The 20846-nt window shown below is 50.9% G+C and overlaps 4 protein-coding genes across 4 annotated transcripts; 1 reads left to right on the top strand and 3 right to left on the bottom strand.

The window, feature by feature from the left end:
* Positions 1–83: 83 nt before the first annotated feature.
* On the bottom strand, positions 84–1535 carry GLRG_11629 (uncharacterized protein; the record flags this gene model as incomplete). Its single annotated transcript, XM_008102313.1, has 8 exons — positions 84–253; positions 317–337; positions 400–600; positions 712–796; positions 850–889; positions 945–1032; positions 1079–1217; positions 1314–1535. The coding sequence occupies 8 exons, from the start codon at positions 1533–1535 to the stop codon at positions 84–86; spliced, it is 966 nt and encodes a 321-aa protein (XP_008100504.1).
* Positions 1536–2787: 1252 nt separating this feature from the next.
* Positions 2788–3528, bottom strand: GLRG_11628 (short chain dehydrogenase; the record flags this gene model as incomplete). The annotated part of the gene is made up of 1 exon (XM_008102312.1): positions 2788–3528. The coding sequence occupies one exon, from the start codon at positions 3526–3528 to the stop codon at positions 2788–2790; it is 741 nt and encodes a 246-aa protein (XP_008100503.1).
* Positions 3529–3898: 370 nt separating this feature from the next.
* On the bottom strand, positions 3899–6015 carry GLRG_11627 (major facilitator superfamily transporter; the record flags this gene model as incomplete). The annotated part of the gene is made up of 6 exons (XM_008102311.1): positions 3899–4398; positions 4493–4907; positions 5002–5209; positions 5265–5397; positions 5476–5865; positions 6012–6015. 6 exons carry the CDS (start codon positions 6013–6015, stop codon positions 3899–3901), a joined length of 1650 nt encoding a protein of 549 aa, XP_008100502.1.
* Positions 6016–6960: 945 nt separating this feature from the next.
* On the top strand, positions 6961–16546 carry GLRG_11626 (beta-ketoacyl synthase domain-containing protein; the record flags this gene model as incomplete). Its single annotated transcript, XM_008102310.1, has 12 exons — positions 6961–7464; positions 7551–7671; positions 7723–7814; positions 7879–8104; positions 8174–8497; positions 8579–11312; positions 11380–11604; positions 11730–13895; positions 13955–14297; positions 14371–14773; positions 14842–14962; positions 15028–16546. The coding sequence occupies 12 exons, from the start codon at positions 6961–6963 to the stop codon at positions 16544–16546; spliced, it is 8778 nt and encodes a 2925-aa protein (XP_008100501.1).
* Between the last annotated feature and the right edge of the window lie 4300 nt (positions 16547–20846).

Raw genomic sequence — 20846 nt, 5'->3', positions numbered from 1 at the left:
AAAACCGCACTCATCAAACCCGCAACCGACCATGCATACATCAAGACAGCCAGTCCGTGAACAAACACACCATTCGTTGACACCTACCCGACATGATGGTTCCTCAGCATCTCCTTGTCGGGAATAGTGCCCTCCGGAACCCCGTGCTCCTTAGCCCACGCCTGCCAATCCGGCCTGGCAAACAACTTTTCCCACTCGACGATGGCGTCCTGGTTCAAAAAGTCGGCGTGGCCGTTCTCATCCAGCAACGTCGCTATTTGCCATCAGCCAGCTCCCTTTGCAAAACAAACAATACGGCGGTTTTCACAGTACATACCGTAAAGAGGGTGCGGCGCGACTGCAGGGAACTCGGGTCAGCATGTTTGCCTACGGTATTCTGCTGGACTCTGCGATGCTTACCCTGCCCGAGACTAGCCTTCCCAGCGGGAACAATCTGGTTGCTCCTGGCCCAGTCCATAACGCGGTCCCAGTTGGCGCACGTGTGCCGCGCCCCGTCCCAATTGACAACGGGCGCGACCTCGTTGACCACCCAGTGCAAAGACAGCGGGGACATGTCTGGGTGGCATTTAAGCGCGTCCATCAGGCGGTGGAGGCAGTGGTCTGGTCTTGGTCAGTACGCAGTATGATGGGGAAAGCAAGGGGCGGAGAGAGAGAGAGAGAGAGAGAGAGAGAAAGGGAAAGTTGGAGTGTGAGAGGAAGAAAGAAACATACGCAGATGACTGCTGTGCGATTTCTCTTCCGCCTCGGTCATGTTGTGGTAATAATGGTCCCGATGCAGGCCATTGTACAGATATTTCTGCCATTCTTCATCAGCAGCTTTCCAGCAACCCGGCCAAGGTCTCGACTTACAACGCAGTGCAGGTTGTGTCCAACCCACACGCTCCCATAACTGCACGCCTAAGTCAGCCTCTCAACATCCAAGCCGCGCAATTTGCGAAACGTACTATTGACCGACATCGTCATCCAGCCAGATGGACCCCTCCTCGATCCCCAGCCTGCTTACCTCGGCGCCTGGAACGCGGTTGCGGAATGCTATTGTTTGATTTGTTCCCGTCAGTGGGTCCCCAACCGTGTATACAGGCTTCAGGTGGGAGGGCAATACTCGACAAAAGCGTATTCCAATTCCGATCCAGCTCCGGCCGCGGAGTGCCCAGGTACGGGTGGTGCTCGTCCGGCTCCTTGTGGTCGGCAGGAACCTCTTTATACTCTAGCACATGCTACCCAGTGTCAGCACATGACTTACCCCCACGGAGAAATGCCGCAGGACTTGCCCAAGCGCGATAGCGATCCGGCGCGGCGACGACCGGACACACTCTCTTGTAGTACAACGTCCGCGCTGCGACGAGGACTACTATCGTGTACACAAGCTGCGCGAGCACTGCGAGCACGGCGTACGTGTATCGGTTCCTGGACTTGCGGGGGGGCGGTGCAGGTTGGACGCCGCCCGGTGTCAGGGGGTACTGTTCGGGCTCGCCGTCGCTGATGCAGTCGGGACTGTCCGAGGAAAGGGAGGCGTACTGGTCTTTGTAGAGCATTTTGTCTTGTCAGCCAGTCTTTTGAGCTGTTGGTTGACTGACTGACAGGCCTGGTGACCTGTGTGATGTTTGTGAGTGCTGAGCGAAGGAAGGGGAGGGACCGGATGGTCTTCACTTTTGGGAGCATGCAAGCAAGGATGGCAAGTCGAGATATTGGTGCGCCGTTTGCGTGGGCAGGACCACATCACGTAAGCCGGGAGGCAGTTAAGCGGGATGAAATTAACCGGGCTGTACGTGGAGACTCGCTTATCCGGATAACGCCGATATGCAGTGTATAGGATATACGGATACAGTGTATAAGAACCCGTCGAGCCCCGCTTCGACCGGGATGGGGAAGAAGGCCTCAATCAAGCACAATAAGCACTCTTTGATGAATGAACCCCAGGTGTACTGCATCGAATCGAGACCGACTACCTGACACGTATGTGTACCGCATGATTCTGATTGCCAACGAAAAAAAACAAGAAGAAAAAAAAAAAAACAAAGAATCACAGTCAGTCCATGGCAATTCACGTCTGGGATCTGGGGGTTGCGTTGTGTCGGTGAGCACCCCCCCTCCCCGCAGATCGGCGCTAGCCCTGTCGTCAACGTCTTACATACCTAGTTGGGCATAGTGAAAGCGGCAGGCAGGTAAATGCAGATCTGCAAGTGAGTGTGCATGTCAGGCGAAAGCTTAATTCCCCATCCCCCCACCACCTCCACGTAACCCGACACGCATGCATGTGGATACAAAAACAGAGCCGCTTTTCCGCAATTTCCACTTCATCCCACGGCAGCGGCAGCAGTTAACAGGCAGACAAATTGCGGGGCCAAACTTGAGTCAGCAAAGTACTGGCCCAAGTCTCTCTCGCTTAATAACGCACGGACCAGATGAACCACCCTTTTTCCAAGTAGAAAGAGAAAACAGCTCTATCTTTACGGAGTATTAGCTTTAAATGCATCTAAAATCTAATAGCACACACACAATTAGCTTTTTAGGCAAATTTAACCTTTGGCTGATCTGCCTCTAAATCATTTTAACATATAGGCTAGAGTATATCCTTATAATAGGTACCCTACTCACTTGGTCTATTAACTTGGAGTGAGAGGATTTAAAGTAGAGAGGTACTGGGGAGTGTGTAGGTCAGTACTTTGCTGATCCCTTGAAAGCCCCGTAATCCGTCTGCCTGTTAACCGCTCGCTACCTTGGCAGCCCAACCGAGTCAGTATCGTATCCGCAGTCTGCTGTTCTTGACTGCCGCAGCCACATGGACTACGCCGCCGTCCACCCCCCGTCAACACACCAAACCTGCCCGGTGACGTGCCCTGTATCTTGGTCATCCGCCAGGAACGCAACCACTGCTGCCACCTCCCTCGGCTCTGCCAGCCTCGCCTGCGGAATCCTCGCTCTCAACCCGGCCGTCGCAGCCTCGCCCAGCGCTTCTACCATCGGCACCGCTGTCGGGCCGGGGGCTACCGCGTTGACCCGGATCCCGTGTTTGGCGTACTCGACCGCCGCCGTCTTGACCATGGCAATCACCGCGCCCTTGGAGATGGCGTAGGGGGCCGAGTTGGGCGTGCCGACCAGCCCTGCAATGGATGCCGTGAGGACGATGCATCCTCCCGTGGGCTGCGAAGTCATGAAGCGTAGCCCGAGCTGGAGGAGGAGGAAGGCCCCGTGGATGTTGTACCGGAAGACCTCGGCGGCATCTGCAGCCGTCACGTCCAAGATTGGGCAGCGCGGCCCGCCCATGCCCGTGTTGTTGACCAGGATGTCGAGCCGCCCATGCGCCGTTCGGATGTAGGCTTCCAAATCGCGTATGCTGTCTTCCGACGCCGCATCGAGGTGTCGTGGGATCACGCTGTCGCCCAGCTCGGCCGCCAGCGCCTCGTGGCCCGTCTTGTCGGCGGCGATGACGATCGCGGCTTCGGACGCCAGGCGTCGGACGATGGCGGCGCCGCTGCCGGATGCGCACGACGTCACCAAGGCGATTTTGGAGGTGAAGCGGGCCATTTTTGGGATACGGACCTCAAGACCGGTGAGTTACCCTGTCAGTTTGCTGTCTTTGGGGAATTGACTGGGTATACACTGTCTATGGTATGGTGACACGCCAGGGTGATGTTGGACCCCGAGACCACCCCTTCTTAAGGAATGAGTGCTTTGAATTGGGGAGAAAGAGAAAAAAAGAAGAAAAAAAAAGAAGAGAAGAAAAAAAAGAAGAAAAGAAAATAAGAGGGGGGTAAGGGGAGACCGGACCGGTACTGCGGCACGATTGTTTCTATCTGATACTGTGGTCGACTCGTCCTTGCATGGTAAACACATTCTCAGTGTGTGGCACGCATGCCATCTACTTATCGCGACTCGCACACCATCCACCGCCCCGCTACTCATCCCCCGGCAACCGGATCTCATGACCTGTCCCTTCGCTCAGAAACGGATTCAAACAAGCCCCCAGCATAGCAATGGCCGCACACCCCCAAAACGGCAACCCCGTCAGATTATGCGACGTGCCATACCCCAACAGCGCTCCTGCCAGCGCCGTGCTCCCCGCCCGCGTGACCATTGAGGAGAAGAACGCAATGCTGTGTGTCCTGGCGAGTGCAGACGGGTGTGGGCACGCCGCGTTGATCAAGACCGTTTGGGACGGGGACACGGTGCTGGTCAGCAGGGCGGTGAGCATCTGCATGGGCGTTATCACGGCCCAGATTGCGACTCCCGTTTTGCCCGATGGTGGAGGGGTGCTGGAAGGGACGAGGGCTGCGAAGGGGTACGCGTAGTAGAGAAACGGGTAGGCGAGGTAGAAGGTCCGCCAGACGTGCAGAGGCCCGAGGCGTTGCGACAGGCGTGGGTAGAGGATTAACTGGAGGGGGATGGAGAAGATGCCTTGATGTTTTGTTTAATCCGGTCAGCATGATTTCAAAAATCAAAAAAAAAGGCCGCAAAAAAGGGTGCGGGTGTAGTTGGGCGTTGTACGGACCGTACATGACCGAGTACACAGCCAAGGGCAAAGGAGTGAAGCCAGCCCCCCCACCAAAGAAGAACGGTAGAAGCCGCTGCGCCTCCTCCTCCCGGCTGGAGACGGGCGTCACGAGGAGATTCGGGAAAGCGACGCTCGCGGTCCCGAGGTGCGCTTCGTAGATGAAGGCCGCGAGGAGGACCAGCACCATGTTTTTCGTGAAGATGCGGGTGGTGGGGAGCCTGGCAACGGACTTGGTTTCGGGCCGTGGTGACGGCAGTTCCGACTCTTCGAGCAAGACGAGTTCCTCAGTTTCGTCGACGCGGGAGTACAGTGCCTCTTTGCTGTCGCGGTTCCGGAGCATCTGGAGTCGAGAGAGGATGTAGCGTGACAGAGCGATGCCGGGGTCGTACCTGTGGCGGACGAGTTTGGAGGTCTGGATCATGGTCAGTTTCTGTTGGGGCGGATGTCTGTGTGTGTGTATGTTTGTGCGTGTGTGTATATGTGTTGATGTTATGGGAGTGCCATACCTCCTCAAGGAACAAAACAGCCGTCACCAACACCACCAGCAAGAAGCCAGCGTTGAGAAGGGCGGGCAGAGCATACGGATACCGGGTCAACAACCCGCTGCCGTGGGCCTTGGGCGTCAGCTCGACCGTGCCGGCCGCTACGAGGGCGCTGAGGATGATGGCGAAGCTGGTGCTGATGTTGAGGAGGACGAAGGCCCTTACTTGGAACCTGGTCTTGTCAGCCGAGAAACCAAGTGGCTACGGAATCAGCACCACAGACTTACTTTTTCTCTTGCACGACCTCGGCCGTCATGGTCCGGACCATGGCAACAGTACCGTTAGTCAGACCCTCGACGAAGCGCAGCACGAGGGCCTGTTCGAAACTGGCGACGAAGCCGAATAACGAGCACGCGACAACTAGACCGTCCAACATCAGCACCACCACTACCACACACACATACACACCTTACAACATGCAAATCTCGCAGGACTTACAAGAACCCAACAAGCTCAACACAACAACGACCTTCCTTCCGCCCCTAGGTGAATCCGCGACGCTCCCAAGAAAAATGCTCGCGAGACATTGCGCGATGGTATACGCAGCCTGCAGCAGCGTGGTCTGTTGGACGATGGCAGCGCTTGGGAGTGACGGGTCCAGCGACTGCAGCTGGAAGTAGACATAGGAGGAGATGGAGACCTTGACGATAGGCTCGCAGAAGCGGACGAGGAACAGGATGACCAGTTGGTCTTTTCGCGGGAGGGAGGTCCAGGTTACTTTGGGTTCGGCCATGTTGCCTTTCCTCGCCGCTCTGCTGTGTTTGATCACTCCAGAGCAGCCGTGAACAGCCTTTGGTTTGCTTCGTTTCGGAGGGTTGAGGTGCAGATCTGACTACGAGTTGTCTCGTTAACTGTATCAGCCGACCTAGTGAGATAATCTCGAATATGTGACTATTCAACAGTTGAAAATCCCAGCATGTACACGTTAAGGTCATACCGCTCGCGACGGTAGGTGTCGGAGTCATTCAAATTACTCATGTCTCGTCCCCTCCAGTTCGCCCGTCCTACATCCACTCACTGAGTGGAGAGATGTCACCTGGTAAAACGGCAACGGCTTCCTTGACTGGGAACGGGGGCCGACTTAGCCCTGTGGACTGATACAGCACCGAGTCATAACTCAAGCTACAAGGGTTTCTATGGATGTATGTAGGAGGGGCGCCCCGACAACCGATTCCCACTTTTGGCTAGTTGTTACTACTATTTTCTACATGCATATGAAAACAAATTATTAACCAACGCAGTAGCAATATATATCTACTCGGTAGAAAACAGGCGGAGGGTTTCGTGAGTAAAAGATTACATCAAAGACGTTAGGCATATAGTGAGTAGGCATGAAGCGCGTTGAGTCTGTTACTATGTACATAGTCAAGGTTTCCTTTGAGCTCCATGTATTCCTAAAGTCTGAGTGTTCTCTTAGCAGGGTGTAAGTCTAGCTTTTGGTGTACTGTACTTAATATATGACTGTCTTTTACTCGCACCCACATTATACTTATTACATTCATCCCGGCTATAGTAGAGCATGCTAGGTAGTCTGCCGGCGAAAACCCTAGGTTGATGTTGTGCTGCGTGGTTGATGAAGACTTCGCACAGTCTTGGCTGATGGTAGCATGTATGCGGATAGACGACACCGGTAGTGCGAGTTTCGGCATGTCGTTTTTATGTTTTCTGAGGACCCAGTAGGAACGGCCGCACTAGACGCCTCTGTCATTACCTTGCGGTGAATGTGGGCATAGGACATTCGCTTTACATGATTCATGCTCGCGGCGGATATGAATGACCATCCTGCCACATCTCGAAGACCCCGTTGAAGATGATATTTTGCACCCTTTATATGATTATACTTACTTCCCTATCCTACCTCACCTCGCCATCCCATCTCACCTCAACATCCCATCTCACCTCGCCATTCTATCTCACCTCCCCATGGCCCCAGAACCCATTGCCGTAATCGGCAGTGCCTGCCGCTTCCCAGGCGACCTGAATACCCCCTCCAAGCTATGGAACTTTCTCTCCAAACCCCATGATCTCCAGTCCCAAGTCCCAAAAGACCGCTTCAATGTTGACGCCTTCCACCACCCCGACGGCAGTCATCATGGGCGTACCAACGCACGGCACGGCTACTTTCTCTCGGACATAAAGACCTTTGACGCGCACTTCTTCAATGTCCAAGCTGGCGAGGCCGAGAGCATGGACCCGCAGCAGCGCCAGCTGCTGGAGGCTACATATGATGCGCTGTGCTCTGCCGGACAAACTCTTGCCGAGTTGAAAGGGTCCGATACGGCCGTCTACGTTGGCATCATGACTCATGATTTCGAGTTGACCAAGGTTGGGGACTTGGATGCGATTCCGACGTATCTGGCGACGGGGGCGGCCACGAGTATTGCGAGTAACCGATTGAGTTATTTTTTCGATTGGCATGGGCCGAGCGTAAGTTCTTTCTTCTTGCTGGATGTCAGGGAGGTAGAGGGAGAGTGGAGGGTTGGCGTTTGTGTGGGTGGTGCTGATGGATGCAGATGACGATCGATACGGCGTGCAGCTCGTCACTTGTGGCAGTCCATCATGCCGTGCAGCAGCTGCGCAGCGGTACGAGCAAGATTGCTATTGCAGCGGGTGCGAATCTAATGCTATCGCCTTGTAAGTCCCTATATCTTACGTCCACCGCGACCAACAGCTAACTGGCTACAGTAAACTTCATTACGGAAAGCAAGCTGTCCATGCTCTCGCCGACGGGCCGGTCGCGCATGTGGGATGCTGCGGCGGACGGATATGCACGAGGGGTGAGTGCCCGCCTGTTTCTCTCTAGGAAGAAAACAGCTGCCTGATTCATGATAATCTTCACAGGAGGGCATAGCATGCGTCGTCCTCAAAACCCTCTCGCAGGCCCTCGCCGACGGCGACACAATTGACTGCTTGATCCGTGAGACAGGTGTCGGTCAGGACGGCAGGACCACGGGAATCACCATGCCGAGCAACGTTGCGCAGGCGGCGCTCATCCGCGCTACATACGCCCGAGCCGGGCTGGACCTGAGTAGGCACGAGGGGCGGCCGCAGTTCTTCGAGGCGCATGGTATATGACCGGTCCCATCCTTTTTCTTCGCCCTGTCGGCCAAGGAACAACATGCTGATCTAGAAACAGGGACCGGAACACCGGCTGGCGACCCTCAAGAGGCCGAGGCCATATCGACCGCTTTCTTCTCTGATGGGACGGAGGACATGCAGGACCTGTATGTGGGGTCCATCAAGACGGTGGTCGGCCACACGGAGGGCACGGCTGGTATTGCAGGCCTGCTCAAATGCAGTCTGGCTGTGCAGAATGGTATCGTGCCGCCGAACATGCTGCTGGAGAAGCTCAACCCGCGCGTTGAGCCCTTTTGCGAGCATCTGCGTGTGCCTAAGGAGGCGACGCCGTGGCCAGCTGTTGCAGAGGGACAGCCGCGGAGGGCTAGTGTCAACTCTTTCGGTAAGCTTTTCTTTTTTTTCTTTTTTTTTTCCCCTTGAATTGTTTCATTGCCTTGGACGGTATGATGCTCAAATACGACAGGCTTCGGAGGCACAAACGCCCACGCCATCATCGAGGAGTATGTTCCCGCCGCATCCTCAACTTCCGCTTGTCCCAGCTCAACCAACGTCCTGCCGCTGGTGTTCTCAGCCCGGACGAAACGCTCCATCAAAGCAAACATGGAGAGCATCCTATCCCTCATCAAGACAACCCCAGACATCAACATGACAGACCTGGCATGGACGCTTCTACAGAAACGCTCCGTCCTCCCCGTGCGCCATGCCATGGCGGCCAGCAGCGTCGAGTCGCTCTGCAAGGCTCTGGAAGCCGCCGTCAAAGACGACGTGGGTCTGGAATACACACCCAAAACCACCGAAGCCGGCCGCATCCTCGGCATTTTTACCGGCCAGGGCGCACAGTGGCCCGCGATGATGAAGCAGCTGGTCCTGCACCTTCCGTTCGTGGCGGCCGTTATTGATGAGCTGGACGCGGCGCTGCAAACTCTCCCCGAGCAGTACAGGCCCAGCTGGACGCTCAAGGAGCAGCTGCTTCTGGAAGGCGACGCGTCCAATGTACGCTTGGCCGCATACTCGCAGCCCCTCTGCGCAGCAGTCCAGATCGTTCTGGTCAGGTTGCTGTCTGCGGCTGGTGTTGTCTTTGAAGTCATCGTCGGCCACAGCTCCGGCGAGATAGGCTGCGCATACGCGGCGGGGTTCATCAGCGCCGGCCAGGCTATTCGTATTGCTTACCTGCGCGGTTTTACGTCGCACCATGCTTCCTCTCCCACCGGGCAGGTGGGTGGAATGTTGGCAGTGGGCGCATCCCTCGAGGATGCGCGGGAACTAGTCGAGCTGGAGGCATTCGCAGGCCGTGTGTGCATCGCGGCGTGTAACTCGCCCGACAGCGTTACCCTCTCTGGTGATATGGACGCCCTGGAAGAGATTGCAGAAATCCTCCAGGACGAGTCCAAATTCGCGCGTCTGCTCCGCGTCGACAAGGCATACCACTCCAACCACATGCTCCCCTGCTCGGAACCATACATGACCGCCCTCGCCGACTGCGGTTGTGCGGTAGCCGACGGGACCGGCACGGGCGCCAAGTGGTACTCCTCCGTGCGTGAAGGGAACATCATGACGAGGGCTGATGTTACGCCGCAGTACTGGCGGGATAACCTCGTCTCGCCCGTTCTCTTTCGCCACGCGCTGGAGCAGGCCGGGTTGGAGAATACGCTAGATGCTGCCGTGGAGGTCGGCCCGCACCCAACACTCCAAGGACCCGCGACAAACACGCTGGCCACTGTAATGACGGACCCGATCCCGTATACCGGGTGTCTGCAGCGCGGCGGGGATGACGTGGCTGCGTTCGCCACGGGTCTAGGGTACATCTGGGAGCGGCTCGGCGCGCTCAACGCCGTCAACGGGACCACGTTGGTGGCGGCAATGCAACCCACCCCGCCAGTCGACATCTCGAAGCGTCTTCCGCCCTACGCTTGGGACCACTCGCGCGTCTACTGGTCCGAGTCCCGCGCTACCAAGGCGGCGCTGCACGGCCCGCGCCCGCATCTCATGCTCGGCACGGCGCTGCCCAGCAGCACGGCCACCACCCTTCAGTGGCGGAACTTCATCCGGCCAAGAGACCACGAGTGGATGCAGGGCCATGAGCTCCAGGGCCAGGCGGTGCTCCCCGCTGCAGGGTACGTGGTCATGGCGATGGAGGCGGCATTATACATTGCCGCGGGGAAGGGTGTACGGGTAGGGCTGTTGGAGATGCTGGACCTGAGCATTGATAAGGCGGTCACGTTCGATGACGCGGACAGTATGGCGGAACTGACGCTTACTGCGAGCGTCACATATTCCGATGATGCGCAGATCGACCTGGAGTTCGGGATTGCCTCTTGCCTTTCCCGCGAGTCGACACTGTCTCTGTCTGCCCACGGCCGGATTGTCGTAACCCTTGGAGAGCCCGTGTCGCTCCCTAGCCCAGGCCCGGCACCGCCGCACGCTAACCCGGTCGACATTAGGTTGTTCTACAGAGAACTCGATAACATCGGCTATGACTACAGCAACAACTATCGCTGCGTGTACAGTATGTTGCGGAGCACATCGCGAGCCTCTGGCCACATGGCACACCCGCGGCTGGTCGATGGTGCCAACCCCATTGTTCTGCACCCCGCCAATCTCGACCTGGCCTTCCAGACCGTCATGGGTGCGTACTCCTCCCCCGGCGATAAGCGGCTGCGTTCGCTGTACGTCCCGACGCGCGTGGGGCGGATCGCACTTGTGCCGGCTGTGTGCGCGAGCACGCTGGACTCGCTGGAAGGGGTGCGGTACAACTCTGTCAACACTCATGATGGCGGCGACTACCTCTCTGGTGACATGGAAGTATTCGACAAGGAGACCAATGCGGTTCTGTACAGCGTTGAAAACATGCACCTCGTGCCGCTGACTCCGCCGTCTGCAATTGAAGACCACAGGCCGTTTACTAAGACCGTATGGGGCCCGCTGAATCCCGACAAGGTTCTCGATATTGAACGGCTGTGGGCCACGGAGCAGGACAAGGAGGTCATTCCGATTATCGAGCGGGCGGTGTACTACTTTGTCCGCAAGTTTTTGGCGGAACTGACAGAAGAAGATAGGAAGAAGGCGAGTGTGGGCAATCAGCGGTATATCTACTGGCATGAGCATGTTCTCAAGCTTGCCAGGGACGGAAAGCATTTGTTCTACAAGCCCGAGTGGGAGGAGGATACGGAGCAAAGCATCGACAAGCTCCTGCAAGAGTAAGTCATCTAGAACACCACCATCACCGAGACACAACGACGCGACTTACCAACATGCGGACATTAGGAACTGGTACCACCCTCACCTGCGGCTGGCCAAGCTGGTCAGCGACAACAGCCTGTCAACAATCCGCGAGAACAAGAACCCGTTTATCTGGATGAACGAGAACGGGCTTTTGACAGAGTTCTACACGAGCTATTTGACCAGCGGGCCGACGTGGGAGTACGGACAGCACTTGGTCGGCCAGATTGCGCACCGGTTCCAGAACATGGACATCCTGGAAATCGGTATGTCATCCCCCCCCCCCCTCCACATGGTATGTACAATCGAACCTCAAGGGTCAGCTCGAAGAGACTCGACTATAGTGGGACATACGGATTCGGTGGGTTTCGCTCAACACAATCCAGGGCAGTTAGTTCACCACGATTAACTGGGGCCTCCATCCTCGCGATCCCGGAGCTCGGCTTCAACAGTTACACCTTCACGGACATCTCCGCCGCGTTCTTCGAGAAAGCAAAGGAGAAATTCTCCCCCTTCCTCGAACGCATGGACTTCCGCAAGCTAGACATCACTAAATCGCCCGCAGAGCAGGGCTTCAAGACCCACGCGTACGACATGATCATCGCCAGCTCCGTGCTGCACGCTACGCCTAACCTGACCGAGACCATGGCGAACGCCCGCACCCTGTTGAAGCCCGGAGGGCATGTGGTTATTTGCGAAGCCACAAACAAGCATCATATGCGTGTCGGGTACCTGTTTGGATTGTTTGCAGACTGGTGGGCGGGCGTCGATGAGGGCCGCACGTTGGACCCATTTGCTACCCGCGAGGAGTGGGATGCCATTTTCAAGAAAACTGGCTTTTCAGGGATCGACAGCGTCACAACTGACCGCGAAAGTCACCTCTTCCCCAACACCCTCCTCAGCACACATGCTATCACGCCCGAGCAGCTCCGCCTCGACGAGCCCCTTTCCGCCCCGCCCAAGCCGCAACACCCACAGCTTGTCATCGTGGGTAGTGGCGCGGCCCTCGCACCCATCATGAGGACAATACGCGAGCTGCTGCCGAGCCGCGACCCGCTTGTCGTGCCTAGCTTGGTCGAGTTGGCGGCTGCGGATTTGCAGCCGAAGGCGACGTACGTGGTCCTCTCGGAGGTTGACAGCCCCATTTTTGACGAGTTCACGGAGGAGAAGCTCGCCGCCGTGAAGAGGTTGTTCTTCGGCTCGAATGCGGGCGGGGTGCTTTGGCTGACGGAAGACGCCTGGGTCTCTAACCCGCGCCAGGCGATGGGAATCGGCATGTTAAGGTCTGTCCGCTTGGAGAACCCTGACGTTGCGTTCCAGTGTCTTGACGTGGACCGGCTCGAGGACCTGAACGCCAGATTTCTGGTCGAGCAGATCCTGCGCCTGGAGGAGGGTATCCCGGAGAATACCGTCTGGACGCTTGAGCCGGAGATCTGCGTCGTGGACGGCCGGCCGCACGTGCCGCGCATCAAGCAGGATACCGCGCGGAATCACCGGCTCAACTCTGTCCGCCGCCCGATCCTGGAAGAGGTCGACATCGGCACTGTCCCCGTGGTGCTGCAGAACACGCCACCCCCAGTCCTGGTCACTGGTCGGATCTCCCGACCCCTGGGTTCACCACCCGACGCAGCCAGCCAGACAGTCCACGTGCACCACGCCACCGTCAAGGCTATCCGCGTTCATGGGCTGGGGTACTTCCACATCGTCACCGGCACTACGGTGGATGGCGCTGTGCTGGCCTTGGCGAAGGTCAACGCATCTATTGTCACTGTGCCGGTCAAGCATACTTTCCCTGTAGAGAATACCTCCGCAAACACCCTCTTATCGTCTGTTGCAAACCTGGTCGCGCAGGGAGTAGTTGATACGCCGCCGGGCTCGTCGGCACTGGTGTACTCCCCGCCGAGGTTCTGCGTGGATGCGATTAAGCAAGTCGCCGTGGCCAGAAGTGTCTCTGTGCACATTGCTTCCGTGGATGAGTCGGTTTCCCAGGGCATCGTCCTCCATCCCCGCGATACAGATAGGGCGATAAAGCAGAAGATTCCGAGTGGTATTGCTGTCCTGTACGATCTGTCCTCCGACAAGCATGCCACGTCTCTCGGCCCACGACTCGCCTGCGTGACTGGCTGTGCTGCAAGGAATTCAAGCTACATCTTCCGCTCCAAAGCAGCGGCTTTTGCTTACTCAGACGCGCTGGAAGCAAGCCAACTGCAGCTCGTTGCCGAATCTATATCCACCCCGACTTTGAATATAGATATCATCGCATCCTGCCCCATCACCAAGCCCGCCGACGCGCAGGACGCCCTCGACGCGATAGTCGACTGGAAGGCCGAGACCAAGGTCCCCGCACGCGTCAGCCCCGTGGACGCCGGCACGCTCTTCGTCAATAACAAAACGTACCTCCTCGTCGGGCTTTCGCAGTCCATGGGACGCTCGATTGCGGCGTGGATCATCAAGCATGGCGGACGACATGTTGTGCTATCCAGCCGGAATCCTGAGACGCCCGAGACCAAGTGGCTTGAGGATATGGAGAGGTTGGGCGGGAAGATTACCGTGCTCGCCATGTAAGTCTCCCCCCGGCATCGCGTTTGAGGGCGAATATGATCTGACAAAAACGAAACAGGGATGCATCCAGCGCACAGTCTGTCGACGCCGGTCTCAGCACCCTCTGCGACGTACACAACTTGCCGCCAGTGGGCGGTCTGGCGTACGGCCCGCTGGTGCTCAAAGACGCGCTGCTGAATAACATGGACCTGGCGACGATGGACATGGTGCTCAACTCCAAGGTCCCCGGGGCCAAGATCTTCCACGACCGGTTCTGCGATCCGGAGAAGGACCCGCTTGATTTCTTTGTCATGTTCTCGAGTGCCGCACTGTTTGGTGGTAATCCAGGCCAGACGAACTACACTGCTGCGAACGCGTATTTGCAGGCGCTTGGGCAATACAGACGCAGCAAGGGTCTCGCTGTAGGTGTTATCTTTTTCTCATTTGAAGATGATGTTTTGGAAATTCTGCAATCTGACAAGCTGACAAAACCAGGCCTCCACGATCCACATCGGCGCCGTGATGGGCATCGGCTATCTAACCCGCAACAGTCGCGAAGCGGAATTTCAAGAGAAATCCGACGTCGACACGCTTGGCGAAGCCGAGTTCCTGACTCTGTTCGCCGAGGCAGTTGTATCCGGCCGCCGGGTCAACGGCGTCGACAGCGTATACGCCAAGAGGGTCATCGACATGTCAGAGACGGAGATTGGCAGCGGCATTCCCGCCCTGGAGTCGCGGCACAAGGAGACTATCAAGTTCTACCATGATCCGAGATTCGGGAACCTGAAGACGCCGGAAAACAGGAGCGATGCCGCTGCTGCGGGCGACGGCAAGATGAGTGTTAAGGAGATGCTGGCAATGGCGACGACAATGGAGCAGGTTCGGGCGGCTATTATTGGTGAGTTTTGCTTATTACGGTTTGGCATATGGTTGGTTGGAGCTGATTTTGTCATGATAATACAACAGAGGGTCTTTCCGACAAGATGCGAGGCGTGCTTCACATCCCGCCGGAAGAGAGCGTCAACGCGGCTGCTCCTCTCCTGGACCAGGGCATCGACTCGCTCGGTGCCATCACCGTCGCCTCATGGTACGCATTACTCCCGCCGACTCCGAGCCATAAACTTGTCCACCTAACAAGCTTCGCAACCACAGGTTCTCGAAACAACTCCTTGTTGACATCCCTATCCTGCGCGTCCTATCAGGCGCGTCCATAGATGACCTAGCAGCAGAAGGCGCCTCCCGCCTGCCCCCCGCCGCCATCCCTCTTGTCGCCGACGCACAAGTTGCCGCAGCAGGCTCACATGACTCTTCCACCGTGTCATCCTTTGACGACGGCGCCTCAACCCTGCTGTCCACCCCCGACGAAGCCGGAGTCCCCTTCGAGGGCGTGGTCAGAAAGGCCCCCATGTCGCTGACCCAGGAATACTCCTTCACGCGGCAGGCCTCTCTCCCGGATGTTACAATTTCTCACAACACCATCGGAGTGATCATGGAAGGCAGTCTAAGCACCGAAAAGCTCGCCCAGGCCGTAACAGCAGCCGCCACACGTCACGATACCTTCCGCACGGCCTTCCGGCCCTCGGAGTCGTCCCCTACACCGCTGCTGCACGTCCTCTCTGCCCCGACCTGGGGCCTGCACGCCGTCTCCGTAGCATCACGCGACGAGGCAGAGGCCGAGCTGGCCAAGCTGCAGAAGGAGCCCTACGATCTGGAGAGCGGCGAAACCTTCAAGACCGCCCTCTTCACCTGGTCGCCCACATCCCACCTCCTTGTGCTCGCCTACCACCGCCTGGCTGGCGACGGCTCCACTACCGAAAACCTCGTCGCAGAGCTCTCGCAGCTCTACACCGACGCTGTCCTACCTCCTGCACCGCAGTACACCGACTTCGCGGTCAAGCAACGCAACCTCCTTTCCTCGGGGGGTATGGACGCGTCTATCGCGTACTGGACCGGTCTCTACACACCTGTCCCCGCCCCGCTTCCCCTTCTCCCCCTCCCCGGCGCGAAGAGCGCCCGTGGACCTGTGAGCTGGGACCAGCACACGGCCATGTCCCGCTTGTCTGCTGTGCTTGCCTTTAGGCTCAAAGAGCGTACAAAGAAACTCCGCACTACGCCCATGACCTTCTATCTTGCTGCGTACGCTGCGCTTCTTTCAGACCTTTCCAAGCAGGAGCAGGTGTCCATTGGTTTGGCAGACACTAACCGCTCGTCTGTGGCTGACCTGTCCACCATGGGGTACTTTGCAAACCTGCTGCCCTTGCGCCTCACCTCCTCCGGCACCTTCACGGCCACAATCGAATCCGCCAAGGAGGCGGTGCGGCAGGCCTTGTCACACTCCGTCGTCCCACACGACTTGATCTCCTCTCGTCTGGGGCTCGATAACGTCTCGCCGCAGGAGATGACGCACGCGCCACTCTTCCAGGCCGTCTTCGATTACCGCCAGGGGGCCACAGAGTCCGGCACCATCGGGGGTGCGAGCATCGTTGAGGTGCTGGCAAGCCGCGAATGTACGCCGTATGACGTTGTGTTGGAGATGAGTGATGATCCTACCAAGGATCCTCTTGTTACCGTTAAATTGCAAAGCAGCGTGTATGGGGAGGGTGATGCCAATGTGTTTCTTGGCAGGTATATTGAGTTATTGACAGCCTTGTGCAAGGGGGAGGCCGTGTAACTTGCTTTGTTTTTGAGACTGGTGAATGATTCTTTATGTGATGATTTTGGGTTTTGGTTGGACTTTTGTGGTTGATTGCTGCTTGTTCATTGGTTAGGTAGGTTACGGCAGCCTGCAAGGCTCACTCCGTCTTTTCAAAAGTAGATAAGGCAAAAATCCACTTTTTGCTTATACACCTACCCTTATATTAGATTAGTAAATTTAGTAAAAGCATATTTTACTTTATATAACTAAATAAGTATAATAAGTAAGGGCTAATATATAAGTGCTTAGTTTTATTAAATTCTATAATTAATTATATAGGCTTATAGTGCTTTTTACTATCTATACTAATTTATTAGTAAATATTATATAAGTACCTTAATAATAGCTAACTTAACTACTTTTAGTTAAGTTAGTTTATAAGTAGGTAACTTATATATTTTATTCTTAAGATCTTTTTAATATTAATAAACTAAAGGTAATTAACCTTATAGCTATTAATAACTTTAAAACCTCTCTTAATAAAGTATTTTTTTATATATAGCCTTATAAGCCTTTAATAATTATTAAGAATAAAGCTTTATTTATCCTTAAGGCTAGAAACTTCTTAAAAGCTACCTAAGAGAGTTCTTATTAATATAAATTAAGTATTTAATAAATATAAAAGCTTATAAAGATTTTCTTATTAATTCTAATTAGTATCTATCTTTAGCTTACTTTATATAATAAGATAAAAATAAATAGGGTTTTTATTACTACTTATATATATATAGTGTTCTCTAAGAAGTTTAGTAGAACTTTATTTTTCTTTTTAATAATACTATATATATCTTATTTAGATATAATATAAATAATCTTGTAAAAGTTTAATATAAAGAAGTACTTTCTTTAATAAAGCTAGAAGGCTATATATATTAATCTAAAGAGCCTAACTAACACAGTCAGATAGGTAATAGATTAGTTAACTATCTAGGAGCTAGGCTACGGTTGGCAGCGGCTGTCTTATAGCCTGCTAACAGGTGGGGACAAGTGGGGCACCCGCTGGGCCCACCGGTCGGCGGGATATACGGTCCGACCGATAGATCCACCGGCAAGGCCGTCAAGTGGGTCCAAGGTCGGCCATATTATCCTGTGACACTAACTATATAATAGACTATTAAAATCATAAAGAAGTATTAGTAATTATAGGTCTTGTATTACATAGAAGCTAAATCTTAGAGAACTATTCTCCTGTAATTTATAAGGCTATTACTAGCTAAATACGCCCCACTCCCTAAAACACTATACTAACCTTAAGATAGTTAGGCAGCTGTTACCACTAGGTTTTAGGTAGCGCCCTTTAGTTAAGTAGTTATTGTCCTATAATAATTACGCCCCCTCCTAAGCCACTTGTCCTTATGTAGCGTTTTAAGTTAAGTAAGTAGGGTTTCTAGATCCTTTTTATAGCGTTTCTTAGGCTAATATAGGCCTAGTCCCTAGGGAATCCTAGCCTTAGTCTGTATACACTTAAACCTTAGTTACTTACTAAGGTCTAAGTTTTTTTTTTTTACTTTTTTTTCTAATTTAGTTTATTTATATTATTATTACTAGGTATTTTTATATCTTTTACCTTTATAACTATCTTAATTTAATAATTTTTTACCTATAACACCTTAGTTAGCTATTATTTTTTATATTCTAATTTTATTTTAAGTTACTTTAATATTTTACTTTACTTTACTTTACTTTATAATAATAAGCTACTAATTTAACCTTTATTAGGTAATATAAAACTCTTAATACTATTAAGATTATACTATATAATAAATAGTTAAAGCCTTAGCTTAATACTATTATTATACTATATACTATACTAGAGGTTAATCTTTTACTACCTCTATAAGTTTATTTTTTAGGTAGCCTTTTAAGAGGGTTTTAGGTTTATTAACACTTTATTTCTAAAATAGTTTATTATTAGATAGTAAAAAGAATAATTATAATAATAACTAAAATAATAATAGTCTAGGCTTTAATAAGGAACTTTCTAATTATAACGTTATACTTTTACCTCCTCTACCTCTTAGTAATAAGGATAATAAGAGTCTTATATATTCCCCTAATTATAATAATCCTCTTAGCCTTAATCCTAAGCGTAATAAGGATAGCCTTAAGAATAGTCCTTAAGACCTTAGTAATAAGCCTAAGAAACCTATATAAATCCCTAATCTACTTCCTAAGCGCCCTTATACTACTAACTAGCCTTATATATATTACTTCTATACTATAATAAAGACCTATAAAGAGGGTAGAACCCCTACTAACTTCTTTCTAATTATAAAGTATATCTTTACTTTAGATAGTTTCTTTTATTACGTCTAGTGTAACTAACGTAGCACTAGTTATACTCCTATAAGTGTTAATAAGTAATTAATTAACTAATTACTAATATTTTCTTATAGTATTCTCTTACTATCCTAAGTAATTACTAAGATATACTATTCCTTTTTAACTCCTTATATATAATAGTCTGTTATAAGGAAACTAAGGATATTTAAGAGGAATTATTTAATCTTATATTAGAAATTATTAATATTTTTACTATAATATATATAATAAGTAAGCGCGCTAGATAAGTAAGCGCACTACCTAATTATAGCTACCTTATAAATATAACTAAGAAGTAACTATAAAATAATAAAATTAATTTAAACTACTTAGAATCCTATTCTTTAGATATTTCTTTATTAAACTAGTATATTTATATATTATATCTAGCGTTCCTATAGGTGCTATACTACTATTTACCTATTTTTATCCTTAATCTATAACTACTACTTTAACACGTTTCCTCCTTAATCTAGGTTATTACCTCTCTCTATAACTAAATATCCTATGTATTAGCTACACTAAGACTCCCTCCTTACTTTAGATAAGTTTTTTTTACCTTTCTATATTAGTTAAGTAGGTTATTCTCCTTATAAAGGGTTTTAACCTTAGCCTTTAATAAAGTATTTTTATATATAATTCCTAACGCTTCTTTAAGAATATACTTAGTAGCTATTAATCTATATATTAGGGAGCTATCTAGATAATTAATAAAGTAATCCTTAATAAGAGTTCCTTAAGAAGATATCTTTATTACGTTATATAGTGTCTAGGAAGTCTAAGCTAGTAGTGTTATTAGAAGGGATCCTAAAGGTGTTAGAGTGTGTAACTTAATATCTAGCTTTAATAGCACACTTTCTAGACTTAGAGGGATAAGCCCTACCCCTCTAAAGCCTCCTTAAATATTTACTTTTATAAAAGCTTACTTAAAGGTATTATAAAATACTAAAAAGAAGTTATCCTTTATAATATAGGTATTACCTTATTATATCTTATCCTTAATTTCTTAACTATATACTAGCTTTAAAGGCCTAAAACACCTAATATCTAAAGGCTAAAGTAAATAAAATAAATAAGGTAGTATATAAAAAGTAATAATATTTTTTTTTTATAATATAGCTTAAAGTCTATAAAATAGTAACTTTTATGCCTATTAATAATAAGAAGGTAATATTTTCTTTTTATATATAACTTTAAATATTAATTAAAGTACTAAAGCTAATCTAGGCTTTTTTTATTTATTATCTATTTATTTTTAGATATTATAATAACCTAGTTAGGTAAGAGACTAGATTTTATATACTAAGTAAAGAGGAGATTTTTACCTCTAATAATAATATATAGCAGGACGCTATAACTAGATAAACTAATAGCTTAAATAACTATAACCTATTCTTAATTTCTAGGCTACACTATTTTTATATTTAAATATCTTTTAAAGCTTATAATAACTATTCTAGATATAATCTAGCCTATTATAAAGCTAGTCTTATTAAAGTTATAGATATTAGACTTTATAATACTATATTTTATAATTATATTTACTATAAGGTAAAACTATATATTTATTACGTCTAGATCTTTATATTAAGCCCTCTTATAGTTATACTTATAAAAAAAACGCGTTTAAAGCTCTAGTGTTTATTTAATAAAGTTTAAGGCCTAGCGCTTACTAACTAGAGGCACGTTACAGTTAGTAAGCAGTTAATTAGCTATTTCTTTAACACTACTAAGGTAGAAAGGAAATAATTAGGAATCTAGGTTAAGAATAAACTTAACTAGCTTTCTCTCTTTAAGTTCTATTAAATTCTATAAGTTAGGTATAATATTATGTTATAATAGTGTACCCTTTAATTAATACGTTACTAAATTATAACTAACGTTATATATCTTTACTATAGCTTAAATACTAAGTTTTAGATCTTTTTTATACGCTTAGACAGCTAGCTGTACC

Source organism: Colletotrichum graminicola (genome assembly GCF_000149035.1).
Source record: "Colletotrichum graminicola M1.001 genomic scaffold supercont1.97, whole genome shotgun sequence".
NCBI lineage: Eukaryota > Fungi > Ascomycota > Sordariomycetes > Glomerellales > Glomerellaceae > Colletotrichum > Colletotrichum graminicola.
The sequence above is the reverse complement of the archived record's forward strand: the minus strand, read 5'-3'. Positions and strand labels throughout refer to the sequence as shown.